General features: G+C 59.0%; 1 protein-coding gene across 2 annotated transcripts in view; it reads right to left on the minus strand.

Annotated features, from left to right (window-relative positions):
- Positions 1 to 795: 795 nt before the first annotated feature.
- FMNL1 (formin-like 1) overlaps positions 796 to 10,864 on the minus strand; it is a 22,468-nt gene continuing 12,399 nt past the window's right edge. For both annotated transcript variants that reach the window (XM_004684072.2, XM_012726541.1), the window contains 21 exons: positions 10,548 to 10,656; positions 9,911 to 9,987; positions 9,567 to 9,660; positions 8,749 to 8,823; positions 8,368 to 8,478; positions 7,235 to 7,384; positions 6,629 to 6,730; positions 6,209 to 6,455; positions 5,655 to 5,963; positions 5,389 to 5,513; positions 4,603 to 4,805; positions 3,646 to 3,880; positions 3,394 to 3,462; positions 2,844 to 2,924; positions 2,633 to 2,762; positions 2,332 to 2,495; positions 1,971 to 2,072; positions 1,735 to 1,830; positions 1,366 to 1,486; positions 1,121 to 1,220; positions 796 to 879 (listed from right to left, as the gene is read on the minus strand). In XM_004684072.2, coding sequence (XP_004684129.1) covers positions 1,129 to 1,220; positions 1,366 to 1,486; positions 1,735 to 1,830; positions 1,971 to 2,072; positions 2,332 to 2,495; positions 2,633 to 2,762; positions 2,844 to 2,924; positions 3,394 to 3,462; positions 3,646 to 3,880; positions 4,603 to 4,805; positions 5,389 to 5,513; positions 5,655 to 5,963; positions 6,209 to 6,455; positions 6,629 to 6,730; positions 7,235 to 7,384; positions 8,368 to 8,478; positions 8,749 to 8,823; positions 9,567 to 9,660; positions 9,911 to 9,987; positions 10,548 to 10,656 — 2,692 coding nt within the window. In that variant the 3' untranslated portion in view covers positions 796 to 879; positions 1,121 to 1,128. The remainder of the gene's footprint in view (positions 880 to 1,120; positions 1,221 to 1,365; positions 1,487 to 1,734; positions 1,831 to 1,970; positions 2,073 to 2,331; positions 2,496 to 2,632; positions 2,763 to 2,843; positions 2,925 to 3,393; positions 3,463 to 3,645; positions 3,881 to 4,602; positions 4,806 to 5,388; positions 5,514 to 5,654; positions 5,964 to 6,208; positions 6,456 to 6,628; positions 6,731 to 7,234; positions 7,385 to 8,367; positions 8,479 to 8,748; positions 8,824 to 9,566; positions 9,661 to 9,910; positions 9,988 to 10,547; positions 10,657 to 10,864) is intronic.

Below are 10,864 nucleotides of genomic sequence, written 5' to 3' on the forward strand. Positions count from 1 at the left end.
GGGATGGGGCTGGATGAGGGTGAGAACAGGACGCCGAGGAATGGGTCGGGCAGCGGGGAACTGAGGAGGAGCACGCAGAAATGCAGTGTGCGATCACTGGGGACGTGAGTTAGCATAATGGGGCGCGAGTGAACCCGTGGGAGGGGGGTACGCCTGGGAGTGGGGTGGGGGGGCGGCAGAAAGGCTGACCCCAAGCTGCCGACCTGTCACCCCACGCAAGCCCTTGGGGTTCGTGGACCAGTCACTAGAGAGTACTCGCCCCTCGAAGCGGGCTCCCTCCTCCCAACTCCAGTGCAGAAGCTGCCCTCCCATCCGCCAGCCAGTTTGCACCGGCCTTCTATGAAGAATTTGTACAAGTCAAGTGTTTGCTGAGCGAAACAGACTCACGTGGTGGGGGCGGGCACTGAGCAGAGTCGTATCTTTTGCAAACATCTTTATTAATCTTGTAGAAAAATAAGGTCCTCGGAGAGTCTCTGGATCTGGGAGGGAGGGGCGCAGAGGGGGCTGGGGAGAATGACCCAAGGTTGCATTTTATAAGTTACTGGCCAGGCTTCCGCTGAGGCTAAGTATGGATACACCATACTTAGAGAAGTGCTGCAAGCCCCTTTTGTGGGGAGGGGCCAGTGATGCTGCCCCCCAGTGGCAAAATGGAGGTGTGGCTGCCAGGTGAGGAGCACCCTAGCAGTGGAGAGAGAGGGGCCTGCCCTGCACAGGCATCATCTTGAGGCTTCTCTTCCTCTCCCCACCCCACAGAGTCCACCCTAGGCAGCAGCTGCTACAGCGAGAGGTCAGAGGTGACCTGTAGGGGAGGTCCTGGGGTGCGCCTTCGGGCACTTCTTCGACCTGTATCTGATCGGATATAGGGCTGGTTCCGCAGATCTGGCAGAAAAGAGCAAACACATTTACCCTTCAGGAGCCTGCCAGGGCTGAGACCACCACTCCAGGGTACAAGGTCACCATCCTCGGGACCCACGGTGTATGCATGTGGGAAGGGTCTACTTAGGTTTACCCACAACCCCCTCAAGCACAACCCATTCATGCATGGACCAGAGGGGTGCAGCCTGCCCCTCCTCCAGGGCTGTGGGCAGCCACTGGGACAGAGGCCGGGCCATCTGGGTACCTGGGGGGCTACAGGGGGATCTCTTCTCCCAGGCTGGCCTCACAGAGGAGCCTGGACGTCCTCTTGCCGGTGCGGGCAGTGAAGGGTACTGTCTTGAGCACTGGGGGTGTGGAGCAGGAGGAGGAGGTAGAGAAAGGAGAAAAAGAGAGCTAAAGTAGCAAGAGGCAGTGAGGCAGCGGGCATGCGGATGGAGGACAGAGCGGCAGGACAGACTGTGGACAGGACAGGCCTGGTCACGCCCTCACCTGTGATGATGTCTTCAATGGCCCCGTCCCTGTCACTCTCATAGATGAGTGGCTCCTTCTGCTGCCTCCGTTTCAATTCAGAGATGAGGTCCATTTGTTGCCGCCGGGCCTTGGTGGGGGACTAGGAGGGATGAGGGTTTACAGCGCCGGTTCCCCATGCTACCACACCCTAGAACACCTGCTTGGTCCCCCACTGCTAGAGCAGGCGGCCTGAGCAGGAGAAACCCTTCCCACCCAGGCTCCTGGGGCACCATTCTTGCTTGGCGGGCTCCTCATAAAAATGAGAATGTGGAGAAGGGCCAGGTCTTAGAAAGATGATGATGCCAAGCATCCTGCAACCCAGTGCCAAGCTCAGAGACAGACACCTACCTTGGGTGCCGGGGGTTCCCCTGTGCCTGGGGTGATGGCACCTGCCTCCTGGGCAGCTGCTTCTTTCTTCCACTGTTCTACCTCCTGCTCAGCTTTCTGAGGGGTCAAGGTGAGTCTCCATGAGAGGGCAGCCTTCCCACCCCATCCTACCCCCTAGACAGAAAACCCTGCCCCTGTCCTGTGCAGAGGCCGCAATGCCTTGCAGGGGTCCCAGCCTGTCCACCAGGCACACGTACCTTGTAGGCCTTGATGAAGCGGCTAAAGAGGGAAAAGAACATGGAGGGAGACGTGGTCTTGGGGTTCTCTCCGAAGTACTCCACCACAGATTCGTAGGCCTCCTGCAGGCACAGCCCATCAGCCCCACCAGCACAGAACTGCCTGGAGCCCAACCACTGCTCTGGACACCCTCGATACCAGCTGCTCCAGGCAGGTGGCCCTGCACTCCTGTCCACCCCTCAAGGTGTCCCTGCTGTGGCCAAGCCCCTCCAGGCCTTGGCTGTATATACAGCCCCAAACTAACAGTCCTTCACTACCCTGTCCTCTATCCACAGCCTTCCACAGCCTCCACACCTCCAGAACTGGGCAGTCCCAGCCCACCTGAGCCGTCTTGCTGTCTGCCAGCATCTTATCCATAGTAGGCGAGTTGACCCTCAAGAACTCCTTGAGTACCACACAGTCATCCTGTCGCACAAACTCCCGCTGTGTCAACTCCAGGCCTCGCTGCAGGGACCGTATGTCCCCTAGCACGCTGTCCAGGGACACTGGGAAGGGGAAGGAGTGGCAGTAGAAAGGCAGGGAACCGGAGTGGCAGCGTTCCCATCCTTTTAATCCAGGGGCCTCTTGCTTTCTCCCAACCCATACCCCTCCCTACACCCAAGGACTGCGCCCCCACCCATACCTGAGCCTGCCTTGTCCAGGAAGTGCAGGTCGCTGTGGAAGCCTGTGAGCTGTGGGTACTTCTCGGCAATGACCTTCACCAGGTAGTGCAGCAGGGTCTGCTTGCGGTCTGTGGACTTCATCTCCAGCAGCTACACAGAGCCCGGTGTCAGCCACAGGCCACCGGGCACCCCCCATCCCCCAGTTCAGGGACACCCCCTTAGCCCCCTCACCACATCCAGACTCTGGAGCCGGAAGCCATAAGCTGCTCCACGCTTGCTGCTATTCATGTAGTTGCCAAAGGCTAGAACGATCTGGTGGGGGGTGGGGGCAGGGCTCAGCAGGATGCTGAGGCTGAGCAAACCCCCTAAGGTATAAATAGCACAAGAAGAAAAAGTAGCCAAGAGCAAGTCCCACCACAGCATTCTTGCTCAGCCCTCAGGCACACCTGTGTATGTGATGTGCACGGCTCACGCCACAGCACACCCGCTGTCCACGGCCTTCTCCTAGGCTGTGGGGTCACTATCCTCCTAAGAGCCATTTCCACTGTCCCCTAGACTCCACTGAGCAGGTGTGGCGCTCTACTGATCACACAGGAGTCCCCAGGGGGGCTGACATGGCCCCCGAGACCCACTTTGTCCTTGGCATGTGTATATGAGCTATGGGGACACATTGTGGCATTCCAGGTATATGGGGTGGAACCTGGGCCACCGCCTTAGAACCCAGAACTGGCAGGGATCTTGGGTGGGCCCCTGTTCCCAGACCCTGGCCCTAAGCACTTACCTCCAGGATCTGACGGAGTTTGTCAGAGGACTTGATGGACATGGAGGCTGCAATGATGGCGTTCAGTTGCTGAGGGTGGGATGCAGGAGGCAAGGTAAATTGGGGCATCCTGGAGGGCAAGCCCAGTGTAGCCTCAGATACCCCCAGATGCCCCACGGCAGGCTCAGGTACCCCCAGATACCCTCTTGGAGTCCCGTCTGGAGCTGCCTCCCCTGCCCTACCCCAGGCCACTTATCCCATCTGCGTGCCCACCGGCATGAGCAGCTGGACGGTGTCTGGGAAGTTGCCGAGGAAGGTGAGCGTGGCCATGCGCTCGGACAGGCGCGGGATGCGGCTGAAGCGCAGCATGAAGCGGTCCTCCTCTGAGAGCTCCTCCAGGGGGCGCTGCTCCCGCTCGAAGCGGGCGATGAGGCTGCGCTCATACTCCGTGGGCAGGAAGCGCGTGAGCAGCTCCAGGAAGTCCAGGCCAAGCACCTGTAGGTCATACCTGGGGGCCCGCGGGGGTCAGGCGTCACTCCTCACTCCCCATTTCTTGAGAGCAGGTCTACCTACCCCCTTCCTTGACTGAATAAATGAATTTCACCATTCTCTATGCCAACAAATGCAGGGAACAAGAAGAGTCAGGGTCTCCCTGGTGGTGCCATGCCTCGGGTTAAAGCGCAGCGCTGTCAACCTATCCGCAGCCCCTGCAGCACGAGTCCGATGCCCGGCCATGGAGCTGACCCACAGGGCGCCGCAGACCTGTCTCCTGCTGCTCCCCTCAGCAGTGTATTTCAGTGGATCTGCCTGCTCTGCTCCCCACTCTGTCTCTGGTGATGCCTCTCACCTCCCGCACCTCTGGCCTGTACCCCAGTTCTTGTGTGCATAAATAAATCTTTTTTTTTAAGAGTCAAAAGAAGTTGGCAGCTGAGAAGCCCAGAGTCCCCATCATTTATCAGTGGCAGCTTCCCACTGCCCACTCCGGGGCCTGAGTCCCCATAGCTGAGCAAGAGGCCAGGAAGGAAAGGGAATGTCTCAGTCTGGGCATGGACTTACGGCGTTCTCAGTTTTCCCAGCCTGAATGGGAACAAGCTTCCCATCTACTCCCTGGCCAGGCTTGGTATGAAATCGGTGGACTCTGTCCTATAATTGGGGCACATTCACTAGACCTCATGATCCTTGTCTAGCCATTGTCCTGGGCTGCCCACCAGCTCAGGAAGAGATACTCACATCTCAATGGCCTGGCAGATGCGGTCAGCCCCCAGATTGCCCTTTCGTAGAGTGATGGCCAAGTTCTTGGCCCGGTTGGCCTCAATGAGTGTCACCTTGCTGGGGGCTTTCTGGGCTGCCTTCCCCTTGAGAGTACTGAGGTCCACGCTGGGACTTTGGGACTTGGTCTTGAACTGTTCCTCAAAGTCACTCATGTCCAGCTCCTAAGGGCACAGGGAAAGGAGGTGGGTCTCATACACTCCTGGCGGAGGGCTGTGCTGAGTACTAGAACCACAACCCAGCCATGACCAGGAGAAACAAACCAATACCGGGATTGACCACAGGTCCTGATGGGGGATACAGGGAAAACCCGCAGGGACACTGAGGTAGAAGAAGAGCAGTAGCCAGCAAGGGAAGCCAGACTTCAAGCCATTATAGCTTGAGTAAGGAAGGTTGTGCCAAACAGAGGGAACAGCATGCCATGGCCTGGTAGCCAGAAAACAAACCCTTTCAGAAAAATGGATGTGGAAGAAGAGCTGAGGCCCTTGGCTGGCTGTGGGCAAGTGGGAGACTGGACTGAAGGAGAGGCCAAACTTGGGGAGGGAGGTGCCCTTCTGCAGGGGTGGAGGGGAAGGCTCCAGGGTGATCAGGACAGACTGCCTACACTAGCCCTGTCCGGCTTAGCCCCCACCCCTGGCCCCGGGTCATCTGTAAAATGGTGTGGGGATGACCAGCGGTGCCCAGCACATCCGGGGACCTCCTCCTCCTCCTCTGGCACCGCTGGGCGCACCACAGGGCCACACTCACCTGCAGCACCTTCTCATCATTAAGCTCGGTGAAGACGGTGCCTGTGATCTGGCTGGGTTTCAGGGCCACCCAGTTTAAGAGTGGCATTCTGAACTTGGTCTGGATGGGTTTCTTTGCCTTCACTCCTGGGAGGGGGAGGGTGCAGTGAGCAGTGGGGTGACAGGAGGGCCGAATCAGGAGGGGACCCAGGCTCAGCGCAGCCCAGACTACTGAGATTGGAGGTGTCCCGCCTGCCACCTCCTCTCAGCGCCAGGCAGTCCACTCACCTGACCCCATCTCTGGGCCAGGCCCTCCGAGGGCATCAGAGGTACCTCCAGGAGGAGGTGGGGGCGGCGGAGGCACCGGCCCCTCCGTGCCGGGCGGCAGGGGAGGCGGCGGGGGCGGGGGTGGCTGGTCTCCCGGCAGCGGCGGTGGGGGCGGGGGCTCCGGGCTGCCAGGGAGGGGCGGGGCCAGTGGGGGAGCCAAGGGCGGGGCTTCCTGCGGGGAGGAGGCGCCTGGCAGAGGGGGCGGCGGCGGCGGCGGCGGCGGCGGCGGGGGTGCTGCTCCGGGAACTGCTTCCGCTGCTGGTGGGAGATCTGCGCCCACGGAGAACCGGAGAAGGGGCAAGGAGGTGGTCAGCTTCTGAGATTCGGTGCTCTCGTCGCGCCTCCCCGCCCTAAGCGTCGTACTGGGCCCATTCCCCACCCACCCACACCTGCCCGAGCCACGCCCACAGCCCAAGCCCACCGCGCCCCGCGCTCCCCTCGGGGAGGTCCTCGGCTCGCCCTCCAAGCCCTGGCTTCCCAGCCCTCACCCCACCGAGCTTGGAGCCGCTGCGCACCTGGACTGGGGGAGCCGGTGGACACCCCCGGAGTCGAGACATCACTGCCGCTTGGAGTTGCCACAGAGACCGGAAGGATCTCAATGGAGACAGCATCCCCCGGCCCCCGCAGGATACGGATTAACCCCTTCTCCTCCAGCTCCTCCACCTTCAGCTCTAGGGCGGAGGGCCGCACTGAGGCAGGCACTTTCTCAGGCTCAGAGCGACGCCTGGAGGACGCCAACAGGGCTGACTCGCTGTAACGCTCCTGCAAGCCCCGGGGGCCGGGGTGGGGGTAGGAGGGACGGTCAGTGTCCACTAGCCGGCACAGAGCCCCTTCCTCTCGCCGCGGTGGAGGGAGGCGACAAGTCAAGAAGCCCCGGCTGGTCTGTTCTCTGGACCCCACGCTCCCCCTGGCCCGGCCCACGCCCCCAGCCTCACCCGCAGGGTCTCCAGCTCCTTTCGGGCATGGCTTAGCTGCTTTTCCAGCTCGGCGATCTTGGCCATGGATTCGTTCTCCGCGTTCCGAAGCCGCTCTGTCAGCTGTGGCACCGGCACATGGTGAGCTCCCACCCGCAGCCGGGCACTGGTACCGCCGGTGAGGGGGCGGCATCAGGCGGGCCTGCCTGGAGGGGTGGGGGAGGCTTCCGGATTTGCTTAGCCTGGGGGGGGCGGCGAGCCTGGCTCTGGAACCCAAGTAGGTGAGGCACGGAAAAAGCACTGAAGCCCTCAGTGGATGGAACAGCAAAGCACCACTGGTGAGGTGGAGGACCAGAGGTGCCGAGGAAACGTTGGTGGGGGCAGACCCCAGGTCTGAGCACCTGGAGAGGAGGGGGCCTGCCTGCCGCTGCTCCAGCTCCTTGCTGGCCCAACACTCATTGAGAAAGACCCGAAGGTCAGGATTTGAATCCAGGTCAATTCAGGGACCCGGCAAATAGCCACCACCAATCCACATCTAAAAGGAGCGTTTGAGGCCCAGAGCCTGATGCCAGCATGCAACCCTGGGGGCCTCCTGGGAGCTGGGCTGAGCTCAGGAGCTGCTCTTACCTGGGTCACCTGCTCCTGCTGCTCCTCCATGTGCTCCAGCACAGCGTTCTTGGTCTCGGTGTCCTCCAGCAGTGTGCCCACGTCAAAAATATTGTCCAGGTACGCCTGAATCTGCACCTGCAGCTTGTCGCTCTCAGTGAGCCGAAGCCTCTGTCCCCCAGAGGGAAGGAAAGGGGTGAAGCCCTGTGTGAGGTGCTTTCCAACACTCCTCCACCACCACCGGAGTCCAGAGGAGAGGCCTGCACCCCAGCCTGCACTTTTCAATATTTTTTTATTGAGCTATAATTCACATATCATAAAACTCACTATTCTACAGCATACAATTAAGTAGTTTTTAGTATATTCACAAGGATGTATAACCATTGCTACTATCTAATTCCAGACCATTCTCATTACCCCAAAAAGAAAATCTCTACTCATTAAAATAGTTTTTCCCCTGTTCTCTACTCCTTTAGCCTCTGACAACCAACTGTTTCTATTTCTATGAATTGACCTATTCTGGACACCGCCTATAAAGGAATCATACAATATGTGGCCCTTTTTGTCAGGTTTCTTCCACTTAGCATAATGACTTCAAGGTGCATCCATATTATAAGTACATGTATAGATTTCCTTTTATGGCTGAGTAATATTCCACTATGACAAAACATGTCAGCCTGCCTTTTGATAACGATGACTTTCAAAAACCCAGCCCAAAGGCCCTGCTCTTCCTGAAGGCCCCCAAAGGAATCAGGAAGGAAGCTGCAGCTTCTCTGCTCAGGCCAGGAAGCACCAAGTCCCCTCTCTGGCCCAGTATTTTGCGCTCCCTATTATGTGCTCAAGTCCAAGCCCCCGTCTGAAGCTTGTGCTCCCAGAGCCAGAGCCAGGGTGGCTGAGAGCCTATTCTAGTGCCTGCAATAACAGCCGCAGGGACCCGGTGTCTATGAGGCAGCAGGCACTGCTGTACACATTTAGAATCACTCTGACTTCTGTGATTCCCCTAGTTAATAGCCAGGAAAACTCAGATTAAGTTCACATGAGTTAGGAGTAGCTGGACTTGAACCCACGTGGACCTGCCCCCAGCACTGCTGCTGCTCACCACTGAGCCCAGCTCTGCAGGGGGAACAGTTGAGTCTGGGGAGTGCAGGGCTCACCTCCAGGTACAGGTCCAGGCCCAAGTGCGTGAACTCATATTGCAGGAAGACACGGAAGTTCATGTTCTCCACAGAGTGCACCACGATGTTGATGAATTGCATACAGGCCACCTGGGGCGGGGTGAGAGATGAACAGGCCTGTGAGCCTGGGAGGCGGGGGGGGGGGGCCGCTCAGTGCCTTCAACCCCACTTATCCCAAGTCGCCCTTCCTCTCCACATTTCTCGCCCTAATTCAGCTGTGCCCCCTCCCTCCAGCCTCTCCCTCTGACAGTTACTCTTCCCCCACCGACCACTCAATGCTGGTGCACCACAGGAGCAGAGAGGCAGAGAGCCAGGCCCCTGCAGCCCCGGCGAGGCTGGTACTGTGCAGGCCGAGCTCACCATGAAGTCGATGTTGCTGTCCTCATTCCGGAAATACTCCATCAGCTTTTCAAAGCGATGCTGCTCCCCACACACCTAGGCAGGAGGGGAAGCCCATCTCTCATACCCCTGTCTGATTCCACTCACTCCCACCTCAGGGCCTTTGCACTTGCAATCCCATCAGCCTCGTCTGTTCTTACACAAAGTAGCCCCCAGGCTGAGCCCCTGCTCTGCTAGTCCCTCCCAGCCAGCTTTGCTGGCCTCACCTCTCAGTGAAGCTGCCGGCCCAGCCTGCAAGCCACGCCCTGCCCCCATGGCACCCGGCTCTTCCCCCTTTACATTTATCATTTTCTAACAATGTAGTTTATTTGTTTGTTTTTTTTAAAGATTTATTTATTTATTCATACAGAACTGGGGTACAGGCCAGAGATGCGGAGGGTGAGAGGCTTCACCAGAGACAGAGTGGGGAGCAGAACAGGCAGATCGACGAAGTACACTGCTGAGGGGGGCAGCGGGCGGGTCAGGAGAGGTCTGCCACGCCATGTGGTCACCTCCAGGGCAGGCGGGGATCGAACTCATGGGGAAGCGGCTTTAGCTTCTTAATGCTGTGCTTTAACCCACTGCGCCACCAGGGAGGGCCAGTTTATTTGTTTTTATCTCTCCTCTTCTGCCTTGTTTCACTGTCCACTGATGTATCACTTTCCCTTCAGAACTTCCCCATCCCAGATGCTCCCCAGATGTCTACTCGATGTCCCCAGCTGTCCCCTAAAGAGGCCACAATTGCCAGCAACCGGGCTCCAAGCAGAGGGCACGCATGCATCGGGGCGGGGCTCCGATACCTCCTTGAAGTTGTCAAAGGCTGCAAGGATGATGTCGTGTCCTCCTCGCACCAGGCACACAGCTGCCAGCAGCTCCAGCACCAGAGCCTTGGTTCTGAGGAGAGAGAGATGTCCTCTCTTTGGGACAGGCACGCCCTGCAGCAGGGGTGCACACTGGCCTGACAGGGGGAGGACAGGGAGCTGGTAGTGGCCCACAGCAGGGGTGAGTCAGGTTCCCGGAAGAAGAGGGGATCGCAAGGCAGGGGTGGAACGAGCCAGCACAACCTGGAGAGGTAGGAGCACTGCCAGCAAAAGGGTGAAGCAGGAGGCACAGCGAGCTGTAGAGACGTAGGCCTAGATCTCACCTGGGGTTCTTGTTGTTGAGACTCAGAGCAATCTCGTTGACGCAGGCCGGGTGGTTCATGACAAGGCTGAAGCCAGACTGCGAAACGGGAGAGGTCAGCCCCCAGCCACCAGCACCGTCCCAGCCCAGCTCTCCAGCCTGAGTGCCAGCCATTCTGGTCTCTCACTGCCCTCAAACTTAGGAAGCTCTTTATGCCCAACCAGCTCTTCACCTCCAAAGCCTGGTGCCCCTCTTTAAATACCTGTCCACTCCAAGGCCAGTGGCAGGACTTGGACACAGAGTGTCCCCAAAGGACTGAGGGAGGACTGGCTTCACCATCACTCCTCCAAAGGAAATAACCCAGAGCTGCTCTCCCTACAGGCCTGACACCCAGCCCTTCTTGGGGGATGTGCCGAAGTCACCAGCAAGCCATGCCCAGGGGACCTAGGACCCGGCCAGGTGGGACAGAAATCCAGTTTCCCTCAAGACTTGTCAACCTCGAGACCCTACGCCAACAGGGACTGGGCTGAAGATCCCCAGTGGGAGCAGTGGGAGGATAGCTGGTCTGAGAACTTCAGCAGCATGGGCAGCCCCTGGTGAGGACAGCCCTCCCCCCCCCCCCCCCCAGGGTCCCAGGGCCCCTGTGCCCACTGGCCAACCTGGTAGTTCATGATGGCCCGCAAGCACATGATGCAAACGTGAACATCGTCCTTCTGGCTGACGATGCGAGAGTTCCGCAGGGTCTTCCTGCTGTGGCCTGGGGTCAGCCTGGGCAGGGCAGGGGGAGGGAGCTGGGATCAGCGTTCCAAGCCCAGCTTCCTGTTCCCTATACCACCCAGTGACCTCTGGAGTAAGGGGTCCCACCTGGAACCTTTAGCCACTGCTTCTCACCTACATCTACCCAACCAAAGAGACCCGCTGAGCGCTGTAAGCCTTTCTCAGTCCCTTGGCCAGGGCCTGGCATGCAGGGGAGGGG

The sequence above is a fragment of the Condylura cristata genome, unplaced genomic scaffold (assembly GCF_000260355.1).
Source record: "Condylura cristata isolate star-nosed mole 26May11 unplaced genomic scaffold, ConCri1.0 scaffold00017, whole genome shotgun sequence".
In the NCBI taxonomy this organism is placed as follows: Eukaryota; Metazoa; Chordata; class Mammalia; order Eulipotyphla; family Talpidae; genus Condylura; species Condylura cristata.